Raw genomic sequence first — 26,120 nt, 5'->3', positions numbered from 1 at the left:
GAGACCAAAACTTAGCTTGCTGACTTCTTGACGTATTCCCCCTATTATTTAGTACCCTATTGCAATTCTCATAATGAACAACATGACAGCGCCTCTCTCACGATGGCTGCTCATGACAATGACAGCAAAGCAGGGTCTTTACACTAAGAATGCAGGATACATTTGGCCAGGCCTGATGATGAAATGACTAATGAGCTATTTCTGAACTGGCATATTGGGACAATCATGTGTTACTCATAAGCTCATGTTTTAGATATTGTCTTTAATGATCACTTTAATGAACATTTTCACCCACCACCTAGAGACCTAAAAATGCAATGCTTTAAGGTTTGAATCATTGGCTGTGGCCAGCCAATCACATAACATCTTCTGCCGAGTATCTCTGAAGCATTACCACTGGCAATGTAAAAATAGCTGATGAGTGAGTATGTCTGTTACTTGACACCACATGGTTATTCTAATACGTATGTTTGCTTCTTCCCCAGCATGAACTCCATTTGGTTTTCCCTTGCCTGATATCTATTTAAGTACATTTTAGTAAGTTTGAATTTCTTGCTCGCTTCATTTCACCTGACTAGGCAGGTCTGTGAGGGCTCAGAGCTTGGTCTTCTCTACTTTTTTTTGTTCGGTTTTCAATTGTTATTCCCATTAAAGAGTCATGTTAAAAAGGGTATCCCGGAGCATATAAATAATGGGACGAGTTAGTAATCAGCTAACTGTTCTATACAGTGGGGTAAGGTTTTGGCTTAACTGAAGAAAGCACAATGCTGTACTATTTCTGATCAGGAAACTGGATCACAGAAGGTAAGGGGCAAAATTATATGGACTTTTTAAAATAGGGAAATGTTGATGCTGTGTGTGTGTGTGTGTATGAGCGTGTGCGCACTTCAATATCCACTGTGAAACTGATCAGACAAGAAACTTTAAGCAGCATTTATATTTTTCCTACAGTAATTAGAGGTGAAAAGACTCCTTGGTTACTCTTGTCCATCTCCTCCCACTCTGGAGAATGCAGGATTGTTCTTAGAGTCTCCAGATGGAAAGTTGTTGGGTTTTTGTTATTTTTTATGGGACTAATGTTTATGCAATAAAATGTAATGTTATATGGAAAATTAGCTCGAGCCTCTAAAAAGATTACTAAGTTCTTATGAATGTCTCTTTCAGCGTGTTGTTTAACTGTCTATTGTGCTGTGAACAACTTTAAGCAATACAAATGGATTTTGTTTTCCAGCTGGTTATTGCATACACAAAAGATAGTTCTAAAACTCTGGGCAGATATGTGTAGGGTTTGGGGGGGGGGGATTTTTCCTTTTTTTGACAAATGGAAAAATTCCATGCAATGAGCGTGCTATGAGTGCATGAAAAAAGAAAATAGTTCAAATGTGTAGGCAATGCACAGGGGCTGATATAAATGACCAGGGCTATGACATGTATCCAATTGTAATCGCTGGAAAATTTCTTAAATGACATGAGCTTTTGGAGGGCAGTTGTTGCAGGAACGTCTCAGTCTGCCAGCATAGGGAACCATGTTTTATTATCCCAGCTGCAAAGCTCATCAGCAAAAAAAATAAGTAAAAGTCCAAATAGATCTTGAGAATCCAGACTGATTATGCTTAGTTCATTAGTCTATAATTAGACAGTCCTTTAAGAGAGCTGAGGAGGAAAGAGCATTCAAACCCTGGGCCTATGGGGCTGATGGAAGCTGAATTTATCATTGAGATGCTTAATTTTGTACTGTATTGGTCAGAGGGACACTGCACTCGTTTACCACCATTGCCAAGACGCAGGCTGGAAAGAAAGAATGGGGGAAACAGAGAAGGAGTGTAAAGGAATGGAAAAGAAGTAATAATCATGAGGTCAAACACTGAAGCCAATATACTTTTTTTCTTAGTCTTGACTGAGTCAATGGGATTTTTATCTGCACAAAGACCAAAACTCCTGAATAAGGACCTGAAGGTGTAGCCTATGGAAAATACCAACAGGTAAAATTGATCCCGTTGTATTTTGGACCACATACAATTAACTTTATCTATCCACCATGTTTGTCACCGTGGTATCCGACCGTTTTCAAATTATGTACAAGTGTTATGCCTCCCAATCCCAACTTGGTTAGCAAACTATTTGTAACAGGGGCTTATTTACTGAATTTGAAGGCCACAACAAAGTGTGGTTTCAGAGTAGCAGCCGTGTTAGTCTGTATCTGCAAAAAAGTACAAGAGTACTTGTGGCACTTTAGAGACTAACAAATTTATTTGAGCATAAGCTTTCATGGGCTACAGCCCACTTCTTTGGATGTATGCAGTGGAAAATACAGTAGGAAGATATATATACACACAGAGAACATGAAACAATGGGTGTTACCATACACACTCTAACGAGAGTTATCAGTTAAGGTGAGCTATTGCCAGCAGGAGAATGGGTAAGAAATAGCTATATCCCTGCAGCGTGAGCCAGAAATAGATTACCCTAATCCTTCATTCCTACCTGTTGCTCTGAGCTGTTTGCCTTGTCTGCTCTCGGGATTTGATTGTCTGTGCTGGTGTTACCAGAGCTGAGCAAAGATGCAGATCAAAAAGAAATCAGAGTCAGGACCAGAGAAATTCCACTTGCGTGAAATGCAGTTTTGTTTGTCCACTGTAGCCAGGTTTATCGATACATTGGGAGTTGCTTGATCAGGCAAATGCAGCTGCTGGGTTTTTTTAAATCTATTTAGGATTTGTTCTCTGCATATAATGCAGTGGAGTGTAGCATGCAAGATGACACGTGAGGAAGTTGTGGGTTTCCAGGGTTTGTGTGTTGTGCCGTGAGGTGGTGTGTGTTTCAGGATCCAGGTGTGTGAAATATTTACCAGACATGTATGGCATATGTAACCGAGAGCATGTATCTTGGGGTGTGGGGGTGTGAACTTTGTACTGGTGGTGGACAAACTTTGGCCAGAGGCAAGTGGTTGTAACTCCACTTACTTCAGTGAAGTTGTGCCATCTGCATCTGGCCCAAGTTGGTTGCATGCCGCGAGCTGGCTTGTGCAAACTGTGATTTGGTGCACATTCGTCTTGATTTGTATCTAGATACGATGTGATCAGATGGTGAGAGTTGTGCCACTTGTCAGGTTCATGTGCGCTGCTTGCTTGTCCATATGTTTTGGGGGTGATTGCCATTCGCATAAAGTTCTGGCCCTGTATGAAGTGGGTGGTACAGATCTTTGCTCCCTTCCAGAATCCATTTGAATCAATTTGTGAGATCATCAGAGGGTGCTCTCTCCCCTTAGACTTGGGATAATGGCTTCCCCTTCTCTCAGAATCCCCTTGCTGTCCTCCCACTTGGTCATGGATGGACACGGGGTGTGTTTCTTTAACTGAGTTCTGTGTTGCCTGTCTCCTGGGCTTGCTAATAGTGATGTATGCAGAGGCACTAATTGGGAGTGATTAATCTAAATTATGCAGTGATGGAATCCAAGTAATCTAGCCACAAATAGAAGAGGCCCGGCAGTGGTGCAGACTCATTTCCAAGTCTCTCACCTAGCTACATCTCAGCAGCGCTTCCTTTACATCACTCCCCGCCCTTTTCCTTGCCTTGCGTGTGCTCTCAAGTGTTACTTCTGCAGCTATTTGGAACAATGTGCTAGAGATTTGGATCCGAACAATGCTTGGAAACTTCATATCTCATGTTCTGCACTTAGAAGGATGCCACTGGTGGGTTGCTCATTAAGATCACAGAAGGCCCTTTAATTTGTTAGAAAAGTTTCTAAAGAAGCTTAACAAGATTAACTCTGGCCATGCATCAAATTAATGTGTGGAGTCAGCAAATGGCAGAATCAGCCAGTTCACAGCTACTGTAGAGCCCGCCTCTCCGGCTCTGCCTCTGTCATCAGCTTTAGTTGGATCATACATGGGTTGCCATACCTTACAGTCAGTTCTGCTCAGTTTGAGCTCATTTTGATGTCCCCCTTTGCCCTGGGCATGGTATATTTCAGCTGTTTGCCATGCCCTTGGTTTTTTTTTTCACCATACAAGACATTGTGTTCCAATGCACACATCTAGGAAGAAATGCAACGCAACATGATATAGCATCCACACAAAGCAGTGTACCTATGCATACTGTGTCATGCCAAGGGAAAACATAGAACTGATCCTGCACCTATGGAAAATAATGGGCCTTTCGCTATTGATTTTTGTTGGGCAGGCTTGGGATTTTAGTGGAGAATGGACCAGCTCCTGTAACTGTTATCCAGGCAAATCTGTCAATCCTTTTGCTTGAGCCATTGTGGAATGACTCAGGATTTGATATATGGTATGTTTCCACAAAAGGGTTGGATTGAGAAGTAATTTTGTTTACCTATGTGGTCTCAGTTCTTGAATGTACCTTTGAATTGCTTGTAGACATGTGCACATAAGTAGACTGGGCCTTTGGGGCCCAGCAACACCTGGGCCCAAAAGGACCCTGATTGGAGGGTGATCCTGTGCTCAGCAGGACTGTGGAGTCTGCTGCTGCCTGTTTGCACTGAGTGGTGCTCTGTTAGTGACACACAGCGTCCAGCAGTTAGCCAAGCACACCTCTGGGAAACGACCTGGTTTAAGGCCTTCTCCATCCTCTCAGCCAGGCAAGCGGGAGAGCAAGGAGTGAGGAGATCTGGGAAATAGGGAAGGAGGATAAAATGAGAGGATGAGTATCTTACAATAATGTCTTGCTGGGGGGCTCCAAAAGTCCATATTTGACCCTGGATTCTGGAACCTCTCCAGTGAGCAAAATACCTGCTGTGGCAATGGATACACAGAGAGGGAATTGGCCTTACCGAGGCGACGGTGAGTGATGTGGTATACAAGATGGGTGACAACAAACTCATCTATGAGCAGGACTAGATTCTGGTTAGAACTAGTTGCTTGTCATCTTTCTTTGTTGTTATAACGAATATTTATAATCAAAAGCAACCAACAGTCAAGGTCTCAGAGCGCTGCTTTAAAACGGAGAACAGAAACTAGGACATAAGTACAACAGCGCTGAGAACAAAGCATCAAATCAGGTTCCCAAAGCAGAACAGTAAATACTAGGAGCCCATCAACGCAGCCAAAGAGGAAACAGGTCATTCAGAAGGATGCCACTGGTGGGTTGCTCATTAAGAGGAAGAGAATCCAAGATCACAGATCCCTCAAGAAAGAGACAATAAAAGAGAGAAAGAGAAAAGGCCCCATGTCCTGTCTTCTCAAGGTTATTTCATGGATGAGCACCTGTTCCACACATATCTCCAGTGCTATGTAGGTAGATGGGGCCCTGCCTGTCCTCCACTAGACTGGTTAATTTTATATAATTACAGAAGAGGCAGGGGACAAATTCTGAGGAGCAGGATATAATCATAGGGAAGATATTACTATGTTAGATTGATTCTTTTGTATTTTGTATCACACACACTGGCATGTATATGAAGCTTTAGTTCCTTCCCCACCCTCCCACCACTTGGTTGGCAAAACACTTGTGACAGGTACTAATCTACTGAGCGTTGACGGCTACAGCAGTATGAAATAGCTGTATTCCTGCAGCATGAGCACGAAACCTTGGAAACTGAATCTCCCAGCCATATATCCCTATCGGGTCTGAGCTGTTTGCCCTGCCAGCTCTCAGTCTAATTACAGTTGTTGGGTTGGTGTGCGGGTGCAGGGTGGTCTCGGTGGCCTGTGATAGACAGAAGGTCAGACTGGATGATATGACTGTCCCATCTGGCCTTAAGTTCTATGATTATGTCTGTATTGGTGTTGACTAGCGCTAAGCACGGGGTGCATGGAAATGCAGAATCACTGGAGAACAAGAAATAGTGAGTCGGATCCAGACTAACAGTAAAAGACCTAAAGTTTAGTTGCTTTTTTTCTGACATTGGTTATTGCTAATGACTCAAATCCCAAGGCCTCTACTCAGGCTCAAATTCTGCTCCCACGTACCTTGCTGTAATTGTGCCATAACTCCAGTGGAGTTGATGAAATTACACACGTGCAAATCTGGAACAAAGGAAGAATTCAGCCCTCAGTTTCTGTCAGGCCTTACCCTGGGCTTGAGTAATAACTGAATAAAGTCCTCAGTCTCTGTCCCATAAGTGCATAAAGAGGCGCTGGATTTGGATAAACTGGTTCTTCATTTTTATCTGCTTATGGCCTAATTCTCCACGGACTTATACCCCCCTGAGCCCAGTGAAGCTGCAGGGGATGCAGGTCAAGCTAGAATCTGGCGTGGTGTGTAGGACATGGCCTGTAAGTGCTGCACCTGGTGCCTGTTTAAGAAGAATGTTCAATGGTTTATGGTTGCGCTGCTGAGACATTTTCTGAGGCATCACTTGTACCTGTCTGACAAGTCAGACTTCCTATTTGCAGATAGGGTATGTTTTCCCAGGATGCAATTTGTATGAAGCCTATGAATTGCATTCAGTGATGGAGGATCAGGGACGGGTCCTCAATAAATAAAAGTGTTACACTGTTTTCGATTAAAACTGAAACTCAAGTGTCAAACCTTGATGTCCATTTTGTGTGTGAAGGAATTTAGTTTAATAAACCCTGTGATATTCTGGATTTCACAGGATCTTTAGAAAGTTCTGTATGGATCACAAATCATCCTAGACTCATCCGAAATGTTTCCTTGGAAATATTAGACAGCCCTGCAGTAGGAGTTAAATGTACTTAGAAATATATTGGCTGTACTCAACACCTTAGAGGAACCAGAAATATGATTTTTCCTCTCCCCAAGAAAAATAAAGGCCAACAAAGTCCTACTTCAACAATCAAAAAGGGCAAAGTAGGGACAAAGGGGGGAGCCAGCAAAAACCAAGCGATTGCAGCACATGTCTGGTCAACGGTGCCAATTCAGATATTTCTGAGTGAGGGGAGCAAATTCTGGTCCCAACCCCCACCAGCACAGATGCTGTTCTAATCCCTGCTTCCCCCTGCAGGGACTCTGGGTCTTTCTTGACTAAGGAGTCTCCTCTTTCTCTCACCACATAGTCATGAGCGGGGTTGGCCAGGAGTCAAGTTCTCAGAAGATGCCCCCATACTCTGACATACTGGAACAGACTCCCTAGGTCACACACTATGGGTGATTTGGTCTGGACAGAATGGTGGCTAGGCCAAATTTCAGTAGCATTGTGACCACCACAGCAGGAGTGATGGTCTGGCCTGCTCGGGCAGCAGCTGTACTGATTTAGTACAGGACCACAGCTTAACAGTGGTCGGTCAATGGCGGTCAGGCCCTGACTATGTGGCCTATGAAACTTTGAGCAAGAAGCAAAAACCTTGAGGGGGACCACATTCACCCTCCACAGTGCCTCCCTCGACTGACGCCACTGCACCTTGTTAGTTCCTCAGGTTGTGTTTGTGCGTGGGTGGGTCTGAACTTCCTTCTGGGGTGGACTGGAGTTCAGACACTTCACTGACCTAAGGATGGACTTGAAGGAGGAGAGGGCGGAGGTGTATGCGGTCAGGCTCAGGCGGATGTCAGTCTTATATTTCCCAACCGGGATGGATAAATCTACCAAGGTCAGATGCTTGCTGCAGATACTCTTGTGTAAGCGACAGGGGAAAGTGCCACAGGGTCCCCGTCCTGTGCTTCTCACTTTCCAGAGTTCAATGGAATTGCAGTCTCCCCATGACTGCAGCTGTCACTCTGCCTGTCTGGGTCTCTCCTTCCAAGGCCTTCTCTATCTCTGCTTCTGGGCCTCCATCTACCTTTGCTTCCAAACCCTATTTCTGTCTTTCAGCACTTTCCTCTCCGTGGGAACTTGTTTTCCACTTGTGTCTAGCTCCAGTGCCTTCTGCTGTAGGTTTTGTGTCTTTTGACCTACTGCAGACCATGCTAGCACTCTGCTCTGGGATCTTTTGCTTTCCTCCATTCTTTCTCTGGGAAATTTCATCCTGTTCCTTTTATTGAAGAGGGGAAGACAGGAGATGAAAACCTGCTTCTTCAGCCTAAATTTTGTCACTAGAAAGGAGGTTTGAACCCACACATCTGACTCTGGGAAAGCTCTTCCACAGTCTTGAGGGTGGGGCATCTGCAGTTTCAGAGAGGGACAGAACTGAAGGGAATCCTCAACTTACCCAGGGTGGTGGTGGAGTCTCAATCATGGACAATTTGTAAATCAGGGTTGGATTGTTTTCCTGCTCTAGGAATTATTGAGGGGCAGTTCTCTGGTCTTGGTTATACAGGAGGTCAGACTAGATGATCCCAGTGGCCCCTCCTGGCCTGGGAATCTATGAATCCTGGTATCTGTGGGATCATCCCCCTGTAGAGCCAAAAGGATTTCTCTGTACAGGATGTTACTGGCCTGTGGATTTCTAATCTGTGCTGTCAACTCTGATCCTCGGGAACTCAGCGGCTCTCAATTACCCAGTGCCACTGCAGGGATCCACCATGGTGTACTCCTCCATTTAGCTATTTAATAGCAAGAAATGCCCTGCTCTTCAGTCTTTAATGCTTAAATATCATTCGCTTGTGTCAGTCACAGGGCTGTGCACACGGCCCCGGTCCTGTGGCTCTGTAGGACCCTGATGCTCTGCTCTCTGCCTTCCTGCCCTGTACCTTGCCATTTCCCCACACTGGTTTTGCCACTTCATTCCTGGTCATTTTTGCACTTCACAGGATCTTACTTGTTTCAAAGGTGATGGGCAGGGCACCGGTTCTGGGATGGCATAAACAGGAGGAGCAAAAAAGCTTTCCCTGTAACATGCATTGTGTTGCAAGCAAATCTTTTCCTCCTTCCAAACTAAACAGATCACTTGCTAGGATTTTCTTTGTTGAGGGACATTCAGGGGGTGCTAAATACACTGTGGCACCAACCTCTACCACTTGAGCTAAATAACCTGGCTCAAGTGCATGGGGCTATAATAGGCCCACCTCCTCTGTGGATCAGGTGCCACAGGGGACATATAACACACACAATGAGAATTATGCTTATCTTTCATGTCACACTCAAACTTCCTCATAAGCAGTGTTGCCATCTCTCATGAATTTATCGTAAGTAATGGGACTTTGGCCACTGTTGGTGGCAGCCTTGTGATGACGTGAAAAGCTGCAGCCTTCACATGCATTTTGGGAAACCAAACCAGGGTGCAGCACTTCCCATCACAATGTCCTCTGGGCTACAGAGCATGCACTGATCTCCAGCAATGACTTCTAGTGCTAACTTTTCTTCTGACCGCTGTCAATATTTCTGGGCCCGCATTATTAGTCAATATTTTATATTTTGAGGGGAACCTATACTGCAGATTCACAGCTAAGACAATGGAGGACTTGCACAAGGTCACTTCAGGCAGAGCTGGGAGTTGAAACCATGTTTTTAATAAAACAGATCTAACTCTCATCCACTTTGCAGTCTTTCAAAAGGAGCCTGTCAGACAGATTAGGTGTGTGTGTGTAACTCATGCTACTACAACCACTAGACCTCATTCTGCTCCAAGAGCCAGGAATAGAAACCAAGAATCCCAATGTTTTACTGATGTCTCTCAAGTACTTGTGTAACCCTCTAGAAATGCATGTGTTGCATCTCCCTGTATGGCCCCATCCAGGCAGAGAATAACACTGTAGTCACTGCTGTAGTTGAAGCAGATGAGGTCAGTACAGTGACTGGGAAGGTTTTGTATTTAAAAGTGGGTTTGGATATTGTGCCTAACAGTTTATTTTACTGTCACATTTTTATTATTTGCATATGATGAACAAGAGTGGTCCCTTTCTGAATAGAGCGTGGCAGACTTAGCGTGCACTTGACCCCTTAATTCATAGAATCGGAAGGGACCTCAGGAGGTCATCTAGTCCAACCCCCTCCTTAAAGCAAGATCAATCCCCAGACAGATTTTTACCCCAGTTCCCTAAATGGACCCCTCAAGGACTGAACTCATAAACCTGGGTTTAGCAGGCCACTGCTCAAACCACTGAGCTATCCCTCCCATGCTAACTTTCACGTGCAGAGAAGCCCTAAGAACAGCGTGTGAGAATTTTGTCTGTCTGGGCAGAGAAGGGCACACCCTGCGGGTGTCCGCTCCAGTGGTCAGAATTTGATGTAATAAACCTTTCTTTCCAGAAAGCAGTCTCAGTCCAAACAGTGTCAGCTTAGCGCCTGTATGGAAATGAACACCCCTGGAGTTAGTAATGAGTAATGAAAGCTTTCACCCGTAGATCACCTGTTTGGAGCCTGCCCAGCTCAGCAGAGATCAAAAGCCATTCCCATCTAATGGAGGTTTGGTGGCCCCTTATGAGAGTAGTTTAGTAAATCCCAGCTGCAGATCCCATATCACAAACTTCCCCCCCAGGCTTTGCACTAAGCTGTTAGGGTATGTCTACACTGCAGCTGGAAGCAAGTGTTCCCACCTGTGCAGACAGGCTTGTGGTAATGGGGTTTGAGCTACTGCATTCAAAAGAGCTGTGTGGATATTACAGCAATGGCAGAGACTCAGCCAGCCACTGGAGCTTGGATCCCATGGGTAGGGTGGCCTTGAGCTCGGTGGCCAGCCTTAGCCTTTGCCATTGCCCCAGTGTCCACACAGATCTCTTCAGTGCACTGGGCCAGCCCCGCTACCACAAGTCTCTCTACCAGGCTGGGAGGCTCACTCCCATTTGCAATGTAGACATGCCCTGAAGGGCAGGAACTGTTTCTTATTATCTGTGGGGCCAGTCCTTAGCACAATAGTGCCCTGCTCTCAGTGGATTCTCTAGTAAGTGCTCCTGCATGGGGGAGCAAAGGGCTGGTCTACACTATGGGGGGAAATCGATCTTAGATACACAACTTCAGCTACGTGAATAACGTAGCTGAAGTCGAATATCTAAGATCGGATTACTCACCCATCCTCACTATGCGGGATTGATGTCTGCGGCTCCCCCTGTCGATTCCGGAACTCCGTTGGGGTTGGTGCAGTTCCAGAATTGATATAAGCGCGCTCAGGAATCGATATATCGTGTCTAGATGAGACGCGATATATCGATCCCCGAGCAATCGATTGTAACCCCCCGATATGGCGGGTAGCCTAGACATAGCCAAAGTTGCCTTACTCACTATAAACCTGCGAGAACTTGCAACATAAGTTGTCACAGACAATTGGAAAGGAGAGTTGTTAAAAACCAGAGGAGTGACCAAAAAGCATGATTTAATTATTTCTTTTTAAAGCTCATGATTTTGGTGGAGGTCTGACTCAGGATTTTTAAATATGGGGGCTTAGTAATACTGGATAGATTTAAAATCCCTCGGCTTGACATGTTAGTCACACCACCATCTTGTGGCTATGTTCCCCCTACAAGGAAGTTGAACTTTACTATGTTACAATCACAGTTACTTAGCCAGTCCCCTTCACATAACTCAAGAACAAGAGGTCACCCAGTGGAATTAATAGGCAGCAGGACGCACAGTCAACCTGTGGAACTTGTTGCCAAGAGATGTTGTGAAGGCCACAAGAATAACTGGTTCAAAAGGAAATAGATAAGTTAATGGACTCAGGTGTATCAATGGCTATTAGCCAAGATGGTCAGGGACGCAACCCCATACTTCGGGTGTCCCTAACCCTCCAACTGCCAGAAGCTCTGACTAGGTGACAGGGGATGAATCACTCAAAATTGCCTTCTCCTATTCATTCCCTCTGAAGCATCTGACAGTGGCCACGGTCAGAAACAGGACATTAGGCTAAATGGACCATTGGTCTGACCCAGTCTGGCTGTTCTCACGTTCTTATGAGTAACACACGGGAGTTGGACTTGGAGGTTAATGTAGTTTGAGTCACACACGGCCAAATTCTGCTCTCAGTTACACTAATATAAATCCAAAGTAACTTTCCTGATGTCAGAATAATTACTGTAGATTTATACCAGTTTAACTGATAAGAGAAGTTGGCTTGAAGTCATGAAGAGCCTCTGCTACAGTCCAGAGAAAGCTGTCCAAGATACTATTGTTGGAGCAGATCTTCAGCTGAAATGGAACCACATCCATTTATACCAGTTGAGGATTTGGCCCAAGGTTTTTCCAAATCATCTCCCACTGCAACATTCAACCACATTATACTTGGGTAGTTGGAAGGCACCCGTGCTAGTTCTTACATCGTTATCACCTCCCTGATCAATCTCTGCATTCACAATCCTTGTTCTGGTCTGGAAGGAATCACTGAACCATCTTAGTCCTGGTTGTCTATGGTCTTGCACCTTGTGTAGTCATATATACCTCAGCAATGTCGGTGCAACATCCCCAGACTGGAGAAATCCGATTGGTTCCCATTGACAACCACTTTGTGCTCACTTTGCTTAACTGAAAAATGACCCCATGGGGGCGAGACAGGGTAGAGGCCTGCTCACATATTGTGCCTTATGGCCATCTTCACCCAGAAATTCTCTCTCTGCAGAGCCTAGGGAATCTTGTCTATGTGGCACACACCCTTCCGACATGCCTTGGCCTGTCATTGCTGGAGATGTCAGAGCTAGGAATTACACCCCACCCCATCCCCTATGGTTATTATCTGATCCCAGCTTACTTCAAAACACTTCTGAGGCAGTTTTAAGTTACACTGTGGGCCAACCCAGTCCCCAGCCAGCCCAGGCATCGGGAAGCACAAAGATGGCTTTTGATTCCCTACCTTCTCTTTCTGTGAGCAGTGCTCTGATTGAGCTGAGGCTGTGGCCCATTATTTTTCAAGGGGGTATCTTCATTCCAAGCATCCCAGCTCACCCACTGTTGAGTCAAGACACCTCTAACAGATTATACTGTATTCTTACAATGCTTAACCCTCTATTTCAGTTTTGCCGCTTTAGAGGACTTTCAGTTACATTGCAAAGGTTCTTTGAGCCAGCGTGAACACTCGGTTGTAGGGTGACCAGACGTCCCAATAAAATCAGGACTGTCCCAATATTTAGGCATTTGTCCAGATATTTTTTCCCTGTTTTGTTTTGTTTTTTCTACACCAGAGTAGAAGTGTGTGTGATTTTCTATGTACAGAAGTTTTGGGTTCTTGTCTCAACCCCTGGCAGTGATTCACTGGATGACCTTTAGCAAGTCACTGAAGCATCTTTGGCCCAGATCCTCAAAAGGTATTTAGATGCCTGACTCCCACTAAAATCAATGGGAGTTAGGTGCCTAAATAGCTTTCAGGAGCTGGGCCTGCGTGCCTCAGTTTCCCAATCTGCAAAATGAAGATGATGATACTGTAATAAATGACTGACCGCACAGGACATCCTAGTGGTCACCGTGCTGAATAGAATGGCCATGTAGAACTGTCCCTGCTGTTGCCAGGATGAACTCTGATCCTCCTGCTCCAAAGAAAACAGGCCAGTGCTACTTCAGCCAAAAGAGAACAGCCATTAGCTGTAAGCAATGGAAACCTATGACACATGGAGGAGAAGTTCTGCTCCCACCCAACAGAGGGTTGCGGTGCATGTGTCTGCACAAGCAATGGCCAGTTCATTAGAGACTGATCTGCTTCGCCGGGGTATGTGAGAATTAATTGCTGTTTGCAAAGAACGTAGGAATCCTCTGATTAGAGGCTCTGGGGAAGTAGTAAGTGCAAGCAAAGCACTCCCTTAAATAAACCTTGCCCAGTATTCACCCTGTGGATGCAGATTTTGGGATTCCTTACAGACTAATATCTTACAGCAAGTGCCACATTGAAAAATCATCACATAAAAATAAAAAGATACCCACCCCCCAGGGCAAGGCTGGGCTGATGACTACAGGCTGCAATGTAACACACAGGGTCCCTGCCAAAATGCCACAGTGATGCATCATGGTGCAACATTTCAACCAAACGCCGACCCAAAGGAGAAAAATAAAAACCTGTCTTCAGATATTGCAGCAACAGTGATGTCACAAGCCTTCAGTCAAGTATACTGCTTACCTAGTCCCTGCCCAAAAGCTGACGTTCAGCCGTTGCCAGAACAGGAATAGCATGTGTAACCTTACCTCCTAATCACAACGGGCTAGGCATGGAAGTGCTCCACTGAAAACCTGGGATAAGTCCGTTAGGAATGAAACACCCTTTTTTCAGTTAGCTCCCTTAAATATTCACATTTATACAAGTGCTTTAATTATTTCAGATCAGAGATGAGCCTACACTGAAAACTCAGCGCTTTAGAGTATTGCCAATCCGCCTCCAAACTTTATCACTTGCGCAGCCTCTACCATAGGCCAAATGCAAAGTCCCTTGAACGGAACAATTTGAATTCTGATCCACGCCTGAATTTTACAGCTATTTCAAATGTAATTCCAGGGCCTCGCTGGGTGCAGCTGGCTGCCATGTATGTCCAAAAGGGTAGAGGAATGTGGCTTCACCAGGTTACTCAGTGGGTTATAAACAGCTTCTTTGTCCAATATTTCAGCTGTTGTATCATGCTGGATGACTTTGGGTTGCTGACATTCTGTTCCTCTAACAGATTATACTGTATTCTTATAATGCTTAACCCTTTATTTCAGTTTTGCTGCTTTAGAGGGCTTTCAGTTACATTGCAAAGGTTCTTTGAGCCAGCGTGAACACTCGGTTGTAGGGTGACCAGACGTCCCGATATTTAGACATTTGTCCAGATATTTTTTTCCCTGTTTTTTGTTTTGTTTTTTCTCTGATGACGGGACCTCAGCTTTTTTTTTTGCTCCACTAGCGGGACTCCCCCTTCACATGCGTCCAGATATTTTCTTCCATCTGGTCACCCTACTTGGTTGCCACCGCTGTTACTACTTCACTTCTGTATAGAGAGCACTCCAAAATTTGACACTACCTGTGCACCCACTTAAAGTGTGCTTCACAGCAACCAAAAAACAGCAGAGCAGGTATTTAGTCCACCCCAGCCATACAGGACTCAGTCTAGAGGTCCTTGTACATGCAACATTCCCACTGAAGTCAGTGGGAGTTTTCCCTGAGTCAAGATTAAATTGATGCTCCCCTTAAAACCAAACTACAAAGGTGGAAAACACTGTGCACCTCACCCAGCAGTGACTTTGGGGTGCTGCACTGTAGGTTTACTTGCTGGTGAAGCTCATCATCACATCAGTGGAGAGCCTTTCTAGAGTTTCTAGGGGTCAGCACTGGTAAATTCCCAAAAAGGGAGGCTAGTTTTGTTTTGAGGAGAATGTGTATCCATGATCAGGGAGACTATCAGGTAGAGCCCATGTAAAGGTTTTCTGAGCCTGTTTTAGTCTATTTGCTAGGTTCTTCATCCAAGTGCCAGGCCTGCTAATGATTAAATCCAGTTTCAGTGCTTTTTCTAACAGTAGTTAGCTGCTGTTCTTCCCAGCTAGACAGCTTACTCTCTGAAAGGTCTTAAAATGTCAAGACTTCTTTTCTGTTGCTTGTTCATTGGTAATGAATATTGTCCTTATTGCCAAAGACAACAGTGGCAAAAAGGCACATGAGCCTAACCAGGCAGGTAGATATTGAATAGATACAGGCCTGAAATCAAAGCACCAGATCTGGGCCTGGCTGAACTTGGGGGACGTTTGGATCTGAATCCAGAGCCAGACTTCCCAGTTGGTCTCATCTCTATTATGGGCTGAACCGAAATCCTGGATCTGAATGCTCCTGGAATGTGCAGATCTAGATTTGCTATCTGAGGCTTGACCCCCATCTCTAATATGGAATCTGTACTGTTTCCTCTTTCTGATCTTTGTTTGTTCTTTCTGGTGAATATTAATCCATGTTGGAAAGTTCAGTCTGTTTCCATTTAACTAAAACGTACCTGAAATTCTCTGGGTTCTCTACAGCAGAGGGGCAGCACTGGAAACAGCAGTGTGTTTCCCCCATACACCACTCCTCTTTTAAGTGTCTTGGCTCTAGGCACGAAGGACCACCGTTTGGAAAGGGAGGAGCACTCAGTGACCATAGCTCATTCAGTCACTGCTCTCTGCTTCAACTGCCACATAGGGTCCATTACAATGCAATTAGACATCCTTGGCTGGCCCACGTCAGCTGACATGGACTCTCAGGGATGGGGCTGTTTAATTGCAGTGTAGACATTTGGACTGCAGCTCAAGCTCTGGGACCCTCCAGCCTCACAGAGTCCTACAGCCTGGGCTCCAGTCCAAGCCTGAACGTCTATACCACAATTAAACAGGCCCCTAGCCCAAGCCCCCTGAGCCCGAATCAACTGGCATGGGCCAGCCAAGGAGGTCTAATTGCAGTGTAGACATACCCTGAGTGTTAGAAGGGTGGAACTGGACTAACGCTCATCTATTCATAGAATACCAAAATACCAAGCACACGGTAACAATTCCTGGCTTTCATCAGCTTGGGCTGCCATCAGATGAGCAGCCTAAAGATGAAAGGCTCCTTACCCTACTACCTGAGGTGTCGAACCCAGCCGCAGTAGCTTTTCTGGTGGTGGTTTTTAAAAAATATAAGCTCGTAGTTCATGTTCATAGCCCTCAAAATTTTCCCCCTGCAGTTTCCTTTTTGTCAGCTGTCTGGGCAAATACCAGGTTCTCTTGGCAAAAACACATGAAATACTGTTGTGTTTTAAAATGAACTAAATTTGGCTGTATGCAGTGTTGTTGTAGCTGTGTTGGTCCCAGGATATTAGAGAGACAAGGTGGATGAGGTAATATTTTTTATTGGACCAACTTCTCTCGGTGAAATAAAGATCCAGTAAAAGATATTACCTCACTCACCTTGTCTCTCTAAATTTGGCCAGACAGACATAATTTACTTCAATTCTCCTGCATTTAAATACCTGGCTAATTTCCAAGGATTTTTCTCATGTGTTGGAGAGTACAGGGCTGGGGAGAGGTAGTTTCTTGCTGCTGGGAGACTGAGGGGATTGGTACTAGCTCCCTGCCTTCCTGTTGAATAAAACATCTCTAGTCTTCAATTAGGCTGCCAATATGTCCTACCTCCCCAGCTGGTGTGCTGGGCCAAGGGAAAGCAGACTACATTGGGGTGTTAAACTGAGGGCACAGAGGAACCAGTATGGAATACTTAAACCTATTGTCTTGAGTGCATTAAGGTCCAGATCTTCAAAAGGCACTTAGGTAACTTCCACTGAGAGCTGAAAAAGTGGAGCAAAGAGAAATTACTGCAGCGCAGAGTTCACTGCAAATTGTGCAGATTATGGATAAAACTGTGCTAAATTGAGAATTACAGAGCAGCAGTGACAGTCTGGAATTGGCCACTAAAATGGTTATTACAGGGTGAATGTATGAATGAATAGCTCCAATACATGAGCCAGTCATACCTAATTCAGCTCACACAAACAAATGAATTTGTTTTTGAATTGCAGAGTTCACTAGAGATCAAAAATGCTGAAGGTCGAAAACATATTATGACACCACTTCTGCCAAATCTACTTCATTGAACTATTTTTAACTCCTCGCTAAAGATGGGCAGCAATGAGGCCAAATGCAAGCATGAGAGGAAGTTCTAAATACACCCAAGCACAGATGACAAAATTACACAAAAGGTTTGTGCCTGCAGTATCCACTCACATAACAGGTAAGAGCCCCAGCAAGAATGAGATGGCATGTCATTTGTGTTCTCTTTGTTTTGGCTGAACATAATTTAAGCTGGGGTAGGAAGGTTAAGCCATGTCAGAGAAATCCTAGACAGAAGGAAATGGAGTATCAGTAAGTATTGGGCCTGAGTGTGGTCTTATTCTGGAGTAAATCAAGGGTAGCTCCACTGAAATCAATGGGGACAGAATCAGGTTCCACTATAGCCAGGTGAGTCTAGGAATAGGTTGGCCGAGTTTTTAATGAGAGCAGGAGGGTAAGAACTAAATCTGAATAACCCATCTGAGCAAGACTGTTCCCTGAAATATCCCTGATATAGACCACCCCGAGCCATGTTTGGGGAGTTTACTGAAATCTCAGCATCCAGCTGTCAAGCCATTTCTACAGGAGACCTCTTTAAAGGAGAGATGGGCCAAACAGGAACCCTGGATCAAAACATAGGGGGAGTTCAGATCTGGATCCAAACTTCATATCTCAGGTCTATGATAGGCATTTTATTCAACAGCCTGGCTCATGCTTTTGAATATATATACAGGGAGAATCAAAAATAGTTTAGGGCTGTACTGTGCCTATACAGTTCAGCTCTGCATTGGAGGTACAGTGGAGCCACACCAGCCCACCACTGGGTCCAGCATAATCCCCAGCGAGCCCTGGTCCATCTCGGCAGACTGCTGTAGAGGAGCCAAAAGCTGTTACAATGTGGCTCTTAACTTGCATAATGCCAGTGGATTAATGGGAGACCCAGACAGCCTCTGACTGAACTATTAACAATTCTTGCCTTTTGGTATTGTCCCTTCTGGAAATTGAGAACAACTGTTGCTTGTGCTCCTTTAGTGGGTCTAATGGGTCCCCCTAGGCTGTCCTGCCTTCTGCTGGCTATGCTGATATTAGCAGTCTCCTCAATTTCAAGATACCAGATCCACTGCGTTCTAACATACTTGGCGAAAGTATGTTGTAGCAAGAGCATTTGCCTGGGATTTGTTAATATGCAGTGGATTAAATTTATGTCTGGTGTAACTCTACTTACTCAAGTGGATTTGTGCTGGGAATAAATACATCCTAAAAGACCAAGTGTGATCTTGGTGAGAGCAGGTGCAACTCTATTGATGTCATTTACCACAGGGCCAAGCTGGTACAAGAACCTGAATAGAACAGAGATAAGGTAGGTGAGGGAATATCTTTTACCGGTCGAATTTCTGTTCGTGGAAGGTACAAGCTTCTGAGCTACAGAAAGCTGTACTTCAGGGCTGGGGAAGGAAGCAGAGTCACACTTGAAGAAGGGCTCTTTGTAAGTTGAAACCCTGAACCTTCATGTTTAAGCATCTAAATAAGTGGTCAAATGATAGAATAAACCCCTGAAATCAATGGGAATGGTTGGGTGCTCAGTTCTTTTAAAAATCTAGCCATTTATTAGGATCCTAACTATGGGATCACATTTTTTGAAACCTTGGCCTATAACACGTAGATTTTACTCAGTCTTTGACTATTACGGGTCTCTATAGGGTGTGTTCACTGTAGGAAATACCATGTATTATTAGCCTTACCATGCATTATTTATTATTTGTTAACTAACAAGTGGTAAAATCCCACTGAAGACAAAGCAGTTTGTAGCTTTCATGCCATTTAGGGGTGAGTAGAGTTTACTTCAGTTTACTTACATGTGTGAAACCTACAACTGTCTCTTTTCTTCTCATGTAAAAGCATTGGCCCATGTTCAGCAAAGCACTTTAAACACATGCTTAACTTTAAGTATGTGCTTAAGTCCCATTTAAATCAATGGGTTTTAGGTGCTTTGCTGAATCGAGACCCCGTCTTATGAATTCAATGGCACCTTCCAATGATAGAATTATCCAGTGATACTCATTTACGGTGACCAACATAAGAGTATTTTTAAACACTAATTATTTGATTCCTGAGATTTTGATTTGATTAAATATAGGATCAAATTAATGGAAGATGCTGTATGTAGGACAGGATTGTACAGTGTATGCTCATTTGTATTTTCATGTTTGTTGGTTTTGCAGAGGAGAAACTCCCGTTTTGTGATTCCATAAGGTGAATTAATGTAAAGTAATACATTCTGGAAGAAGAATTCTAGGAGAAAACATTGCAAACAATTGGGAATATCCAACAGAATCTTCTACCTATTTGACATATGCAATTAATGCTTGGGATAATTTATTCATGACTCACAAGGACAATGCAGGGAAATAAGAAACACATGGATGTACTTAGTGACTCCTCTAGTATAGGGAGCCTCCTGGATGACACAGACAGAGAGGTATGTAGCCTCACAGACCGAGCATTCAAGAGTTTGTGCGTGGCAGAACTTGAAGCATCTGACAAGGAATTGGAGCTTGTCATTTCACCGGAAATCACCCACCAATTCTCTGGTAAAATTCACCAAGGAACACTAAACCATGCCATCAGGAAAAGTAATATCTGCAATAAGTTATCATCGAAAAACAACGAGCATACAACACAGGCTTCAACATTCCAGCAATTACCAAAACGTGTTCAAGAAGAGAAAAAAGTTGCTAAAAACAGCACTGCAGAAAGGAAAAAGCCAAATTTGCCAATATCTGGTCCAAGGAAAAACAAACATGCCTCCAAAGTGTCCTGTTTGATTAAGACATTCGATAAGACTGAAAACCAATATCCAGAAGGTTCCCTGGGAGCAGTTAAAAATAGTTCTCAAAAATGCAAATTAATTCAGGGAAATGACATGGCTTTCTGGGATGACACAGCAATTTTAAATATCCAAAGGGAACTTTTCCACTTTTCTGATCTGTGTCGAGATAACCACTGGCTCAGTGACAAACACGAGGTCCAGAAGAGACATAATAAAATTGATGGGGGCTATTGTGGTCCAGATGGTTATCATCCTGTATGGATGGACACTTCAAACGTATTTAAGGCAAATCTCACCAGCTCTTCTAAAAAGACAGTCAAAAACAGGCGTGGGAAAGTTAAAGAGCCAATCAAAAAGGGCAATTTTCTTCACAGCGAGAACAGTGCTTTTGAATCATGGAATGCCCATCATAATAAACTAAGTGAAAAAGAGGAATTTGCAGATCATATACCAGAAAAGGAGGATATTACACACTTTGAAGAAACACCATTGGTTAAACCATCCTACACCTCTGAACATAAACCACTACCCAGAAAGGTCATAGGTGCTAGAATTCAGGAAAAAGATTTCCTAATGGATTTATTTCCCCCCACAACTGAATTCCAGGACCATGTCCCACCAGCAACTGTACCTCAGGTCCTTGGCCCACTAATGCCTGTACACCTTGACCCTCGAGAAGCTCAGTTTCAGGTTCCTATTCTACCAGCACCTATACCCCAAGTCTCTGGCCCATCAACATCTGTACCCCAGGTTTCTGTTCCAACATCTGTAGCCCAGGTCTCTGGTCCACCCCTAGCACCCATGTCCCAGACCCCTGATCTCCCCTCATCACCTGTATTCAAGGCCCCAGCTCCACCACTGTCTATGTCCCAAGTCACTTGCACTCAGAAGAAGGCAACCAAGCCTGAATTGGACTATATCTGTCCACCATGGAGGAAACAGAGAAATATAAAAGGGGTAGCAGCAAAAGCACAGGAGAATTCAAATGAAAAGTTACAGCTCAGTGGAGAGGAATTCTCTTTTTATAAAAAGCCATCTGCTGTTGAACCTTTTGCTGACACAACTGCAGTAGATAACCAGGTAAACTCCCCTGAATCCATTAGCCCCTCTTTCAACATCACAAAACTTTTAACACCAATCATACCATTAAAACTAGAGACAACAAATCAACCAGTGCTGGTGACACCACCAATACCTGACATTGCAGCCACAAAAGAACATGAGGGAAGTGGATTTAGTGATTATCAATCTCGGGATAATTACAAGTCTAAAGCACCAAGTTTATTATTCAACCTGAAGGATGTTCGAAAACGTGTTAAAAGCACTTATAGTCCTTCTCCTCTCTTAAAAGAGAAAAATAAGGCTAAAGAAAACATGAAACAAGAAAGTGTAAAAATGAATGCTACAGTGTCCAGTTTTCTAGAAGAAAGTAGCTTAGAGCTTGCAGAGAGAGATGAATTAAGCCATGGATCTTTGGTACAAACTGACAGTATCCAAGAAAAGGACAATAAAACTGATTTAGAGGGACACGTCACAGATAATTACCTATCTTTAAGTTCACCCCAAGTAACAGTAGATACTTCATTTTACCAAAATCAGGACAATTTGCGACAGGATGATTCAAAAAACAAAGATCTATTGAAAGACACTGAGAACAGTGAAAATGTGTCCATCTCTGGACACCAGTCAAACAAACACGGTTTAAGGAAAAGTCAACATTATCCTTCACTGAAAGGCTACAGTAGAGACAATGCAGATGCAAAAGCTGTGCAGCAAATGCAAATGTATAATTCGAGTGTACAAGGCCACGAAAATGAGAAAGATGCTGAAAGCCAGAATGGAAATGATGACCCTAAAATTCCCCCAAAACTTCTTTCACCAGCAGAAGATGATGCACCGAACAATGCAAATCAAACCAGTGTAAGAAGTAGCAATGAAAATAAAGGCAAAAGCAGCAGTAGTTCTTCCGAATACTCTTTTGTGCCCACAGTCGATCAGCCATTTCAGGAGGAGCCCTTTTCACTGATTCAGCTGTTTCAGAAAGCATGCCTTGAAGAAAGCCAGAGGAGTAGGAGTAAAATGAATATAGATGACAAGCAAAGTAGTAAAGTGAAAAGGAAACCGGTAGGGAAAGAGGAGTTGCAGTATTATGCGTTTAGTAACTGTGACACCAGCACAGAAGAAAAGCCTGAAAGAAAGGTGGCCCAGGGTGACAGCGAGAGCATGGCAGAAGAGAAATTGATGAGTGAGAAGAGGGAAGAGATCAGTAGTATGAATTCTCCAGCAGAAGGCAACAAGGATGCTTCCACCTCCCTGTTACAAGAGCCAGCATCACCACTGTCTTCAAATTCATTCAAACCCAGTCTGTTTCTGATTAAAGACAACACATTCAAATCATCTCCTGTGATAAAGGCAGTCAAGCTGCCTCTGCTTAGGTCCCTGTCCTCAGAAGATACAGTCAGTAGTAGTTACAGGGACACAGAAAGCAGATTGGAAGCTAGTGTAGAGAAGGACAAGCAGCTTTACAAGCAGGGCCAAGGTACACCTACCATTCGAGAGATTGACCGGTCATTATCAAGAAACATAAAAGAACAGGATGCAAGAGAAGATGCACTAATCAGAAATGAGGATGCCAATGCACTGGGATCTACTCCAGCTGGCACAGGCTTTCAAGGGGCAGATAACACTAGACTAATATGGGACCCCACCCTTTCAGAAGATGTAGGGAGTTTTTCATTAAGGGCATCAAGGGAAGACAATGAAGTGACTCATACTTTATTAAATAAAGTTGGGAAAAGTAATGAGGAAAGTGTTCACCACAGCAAAGAGAAGCCCATGGTTGGAAAGATGAAGCACTACTTAGCACGGTCAAAATCAGCTTTAGGAATTAGCTCAGCACAAAACAAATTGAGCTCCCCTTCAGAAGAGAAGACAAATTATTTTAAGAATTATCTTTTGTCTAATCGGAGAGGTGGATCATGTGCGAAAAAAATAATCACTAGGGAGATAAATTCTCCTGCAATAAGCTCGATATTAGAGAACCATGTGTATTGTCCTGTAACCAGTGACGTGTCAAGAGACATCAGACACTTGGAAGAAATACCTGCTGTGTTAGACGATCTTGAGTGTACCATTGTAACAAACCCAAGGTCAGACAGCATTACGTTCTCAGCTGTTACCAGTCCATTGTCAGAGAAAATTGCCAGTTCTAGTGTAACAAAGGCAGAGGATATTACAAATTCCACTTTGTTGAATTTGGTAACGAAGAACAATGCTGATATTTCTGCAGAGGAAATACTCGATTCAGTGAGGAGGAGCCTGCTCGCTGAGGACACCAGCAATTCTAGAATGACAAACGAGAGATCACAGAGTCATATGGAGAAACCGCTGGGCAAGCCACCTGCTGTGCCACCAAAAAGCGAAAAGGCCCTGCGGCGAGCAAAAAAGCTGGCAAACAAGAGAAAAAAGATAGAAGCACAGCAAAAGAACCTTCAAACAGAGCACAAAGATACTGTTGTGAGAAAGCTGTCCCATTCTGGACAGATTCCATTATCCCCCTTAACCCTGATCCATTCTCCACCATCTCCTGTGTCCTGTTCGCCTTTCCCTCCTACAGAATCTAGCATGGTGAGACTCAAAGGTGCCCAGTCAGTAAGCCCCATACCCTCTTTACCTGCAACTCAGCGTAAACTCCTTCAAGATCCTGACTCAGGGCAGTACTTTGTTGTCGATCTCTCTGGTCAAGTTCATTTAAAGACCTTTTATGAGCCAGAAACTGGCAAATACATCCAGGTACCCATCTGTTCCTCAGAAAGGGGCTTACACCAAACCGCCTCTTTGGAAAATTTAAGTTCTCCTTGTGTATTATACCCTAGTGCGCTACCTTTACCTGTGGCACCTATGAGATCAGTTTCCCAACTCTCTGAACCTCTTTCACTAATGCAGAAAGTACCAGGAGCACCAGCAGAAGCAGCTGAAGACTGTTGGCAAGATGGCAGAGATGCTCAATCGCCAGAGAGTCAACCCTATATTGAACCTGTATCTGACTCTCACAGTCAACACGCTGAGGAAACTCAGTGTAATTGTACAAAAGACACAAGTCCAGCTACAAACATGGACATCATTTCAATCAGTGATTTAGAGGATTTTGCTGTTGAAGGGATATCTTAAGAACTGAAATGATAAATTATTTGAAATATAAATATATTCAGACAGACTCACATTCGAGATATGTAAACACTAAAAGTCTGAATCTTGTTGTGGCTTGGTTTGGGTGAGAAAGAAAATGAAAGCTTGCAACTCCAAAGGGGAGAGGTGTCACTGTGAAGAAATTTGCTGTTGGGGTGAGCCCCTGGCTTATCAACAAAACAAAGGGGCAATGCTGGCAAAATCCAAATCTGATGGTAGGAAACCACCTACTGCTGCTGCTGCTGCTGCTACTGCTGTTGCTTTGCCACTAGGGTCGCAAAGATGGCAAAACTGGAGGCGATCTTGTCCAGTGCTTGGAATGGTCTGTGTGACAGATGACGGGGAGTAAGAGTGCTGAGTAGCACAGTCTCAGAACAGAATAGACAGCAACTCTAATTAAGACTCTTCACGCTCTCTGTCTTGGACCCACATTTACCAATAGACAATATTGGGCTGTGAACATCAGATATACTTGACAGAGAGTCACCTTTTTTGTGTACACTGAAAAGCCAAAATTTAATGACTAGATTATTGTATATTGGATATACAAAACAGCACCTGAATTGAAAGCAAATCAAAACCCTGAAAAGTAAAAGCAGCAGCTCTGCTCTTCTGATATACCTGTGTATGCCCGCTAAAGTGCTGCTAGCATTTTAAGATTGACGAATAGTTCCATATATTCACCCACAGTCTCAGGAGTTACAACAGATTGAAACTTGGCCTGGAAATAGTCTACCAAGGAGCAAAATTGAAAGAGATGCAGTTGCAATATGCTTTGTTAGAATGGGAAAACTTTGGATCATTGTATTTCAGATGCTTTTCTTTTTCTTACCAAGCTCCAGTGAAACACAAAGCTAACCTTAAAAAAAGTGAGAAATGTTTAGTTGTTCTTTATTTCGGACTGGTGCATTCTGTGATTTTAAAAAGTGACAAGGAACAGCCAACTTAGTAATTTCTAGAAAGTGCAGTAAGTAAGCAACTTATTTTGATCATCGCTTTTTTTGAAAGATCTGTATCAAATTTGTACCACCCTTTTTTAAGCTCTTTTTTTCACCATATACTGGAGGATACCTTGTCAAAGATCTGCATAGTCAGAAATGCATGGTCACAAGATGGCACAAGTATAATATACATTAATATGTCTGCTTATAAATGTCTCTATTCTGTGCACTGGTTTCTTTTTTAATTCTTACCACTTCCATTTTTCCTCCAAAGGAAATATAAAAGTAAAAGCTGTATAGAAGAATAACTTCGGGCCTGATTCTCCTCTTACACCAGAATAACTCAGTTGTCTCCAGTAGAGTTTCTCTTGATTTTCAATTGAGTAAGAAAGGGGAGAATCAGGCCTTTTGTCTATAATTGAAGAAAAACAGTCAAAAAGCTGAATTCTAAACAATAAGTCTGACAGTTGTTGTTCTTTTGGCATAGCCTAACAGGCTCCAGGAAATTCTGGATTTCTCATGAGAGACCTTGTTCTCATGACATAGACCAAAGGGGTTTGATTAAACTTCACTTTTTCAATATTTCCCCAAACTGAGCATGGATTTCAAACCATCTGAGGTTCACCCATCGCTGGCACACACCTGTACATTCAGAACCTATACTAGCCAAACAAATGCTGCCATTCATCGCACCCATTCAATGATACAGTTCCCTTAGAGTCAATAGTCTATGGGAATCATTCTGTTTATTTCAGTGGGCTTTGGATTGGGCCCTAAATTATTTTTTCATGCATATTTTAATGGTTGTGGAGAACTATGCAAAACTGACGCAATTTTGTGACTTGGGGGCCAGTTTGCACCTCTAGGATTTGAGTTTTCAATGAAATTCAACAAGATGTCTAAATATAAGCAAATATTCTGTGACAATTCA

General features: G+C 43.6%; 1 protein-coding gene across 2 annotated transcripts; it reads left to right on the top strand.

Annotated features, from left to right (window-relative positions):
• The first annotated feature begins 501 nt into the window (after window positions 1-501).
• On the top strand, window positions 502-25,831 carry C16H10orf71 (chromosome 16 C10orf71 homolog). 2 transcript variants are annotated; one of them, XM_032766654.2, is made up of 4 exons: window positions 502-804; window positions 1,892-1,982; window positions 17,200-17,411; window positions 19,453-25,831. In XM_032766654.2, the coding sequence occupies exon 4, from the start codon at window positions 19,629-19,631 to the stop codon at window positions 24,228-24,230; it is 4,602 nt and encodes a 1,533-aa protein (XP_032622545.1). In that variant the 5' UTR covers window positions 502-804; window positions 1,892-1,982; window positions 17,200-17,411; window positions 19,453-19,628; the 3' UTR covers window positions 24,231-25,831. The 2 variants fall into 2 exon arrangements, with proteins under 2 accessions (XP_032622545.1, XP_032622546.1); XM_032766655.2 differs by lacking the exon at window positions 1,892-1,982.
• Window positions 25,832-26,120: the final 289 nt, after the last annotated feature.

This window comes from Chelonoidis abingdonii, chromosome 16, assembly GCF_003597395.2.
Source record: "Chelonoidis abingdonii isolate Lonesome George chromosome 16, CheloAbing_2.0, whole genome shotgun sequence".
NCBI classification, from domain to species: Eukaryota; Metazoa; Chordata; order Testudines; family Testudinidae; genus Chelonoidis; species Chelonoidis abingdonii.
This window is presented reverse-complemented; position numbering and strand designations above follow the sequence as displayed.

What these genes read in the sequence shown, in the direction of transcription:
- C16H10orf71 (XM_032766655.2), top strand. Translation starts at nt 19,629, where the DNA reads ATGCAGGGAAATAAGAAACACATGGATGTACTTAGTGACTCCTCTAGT.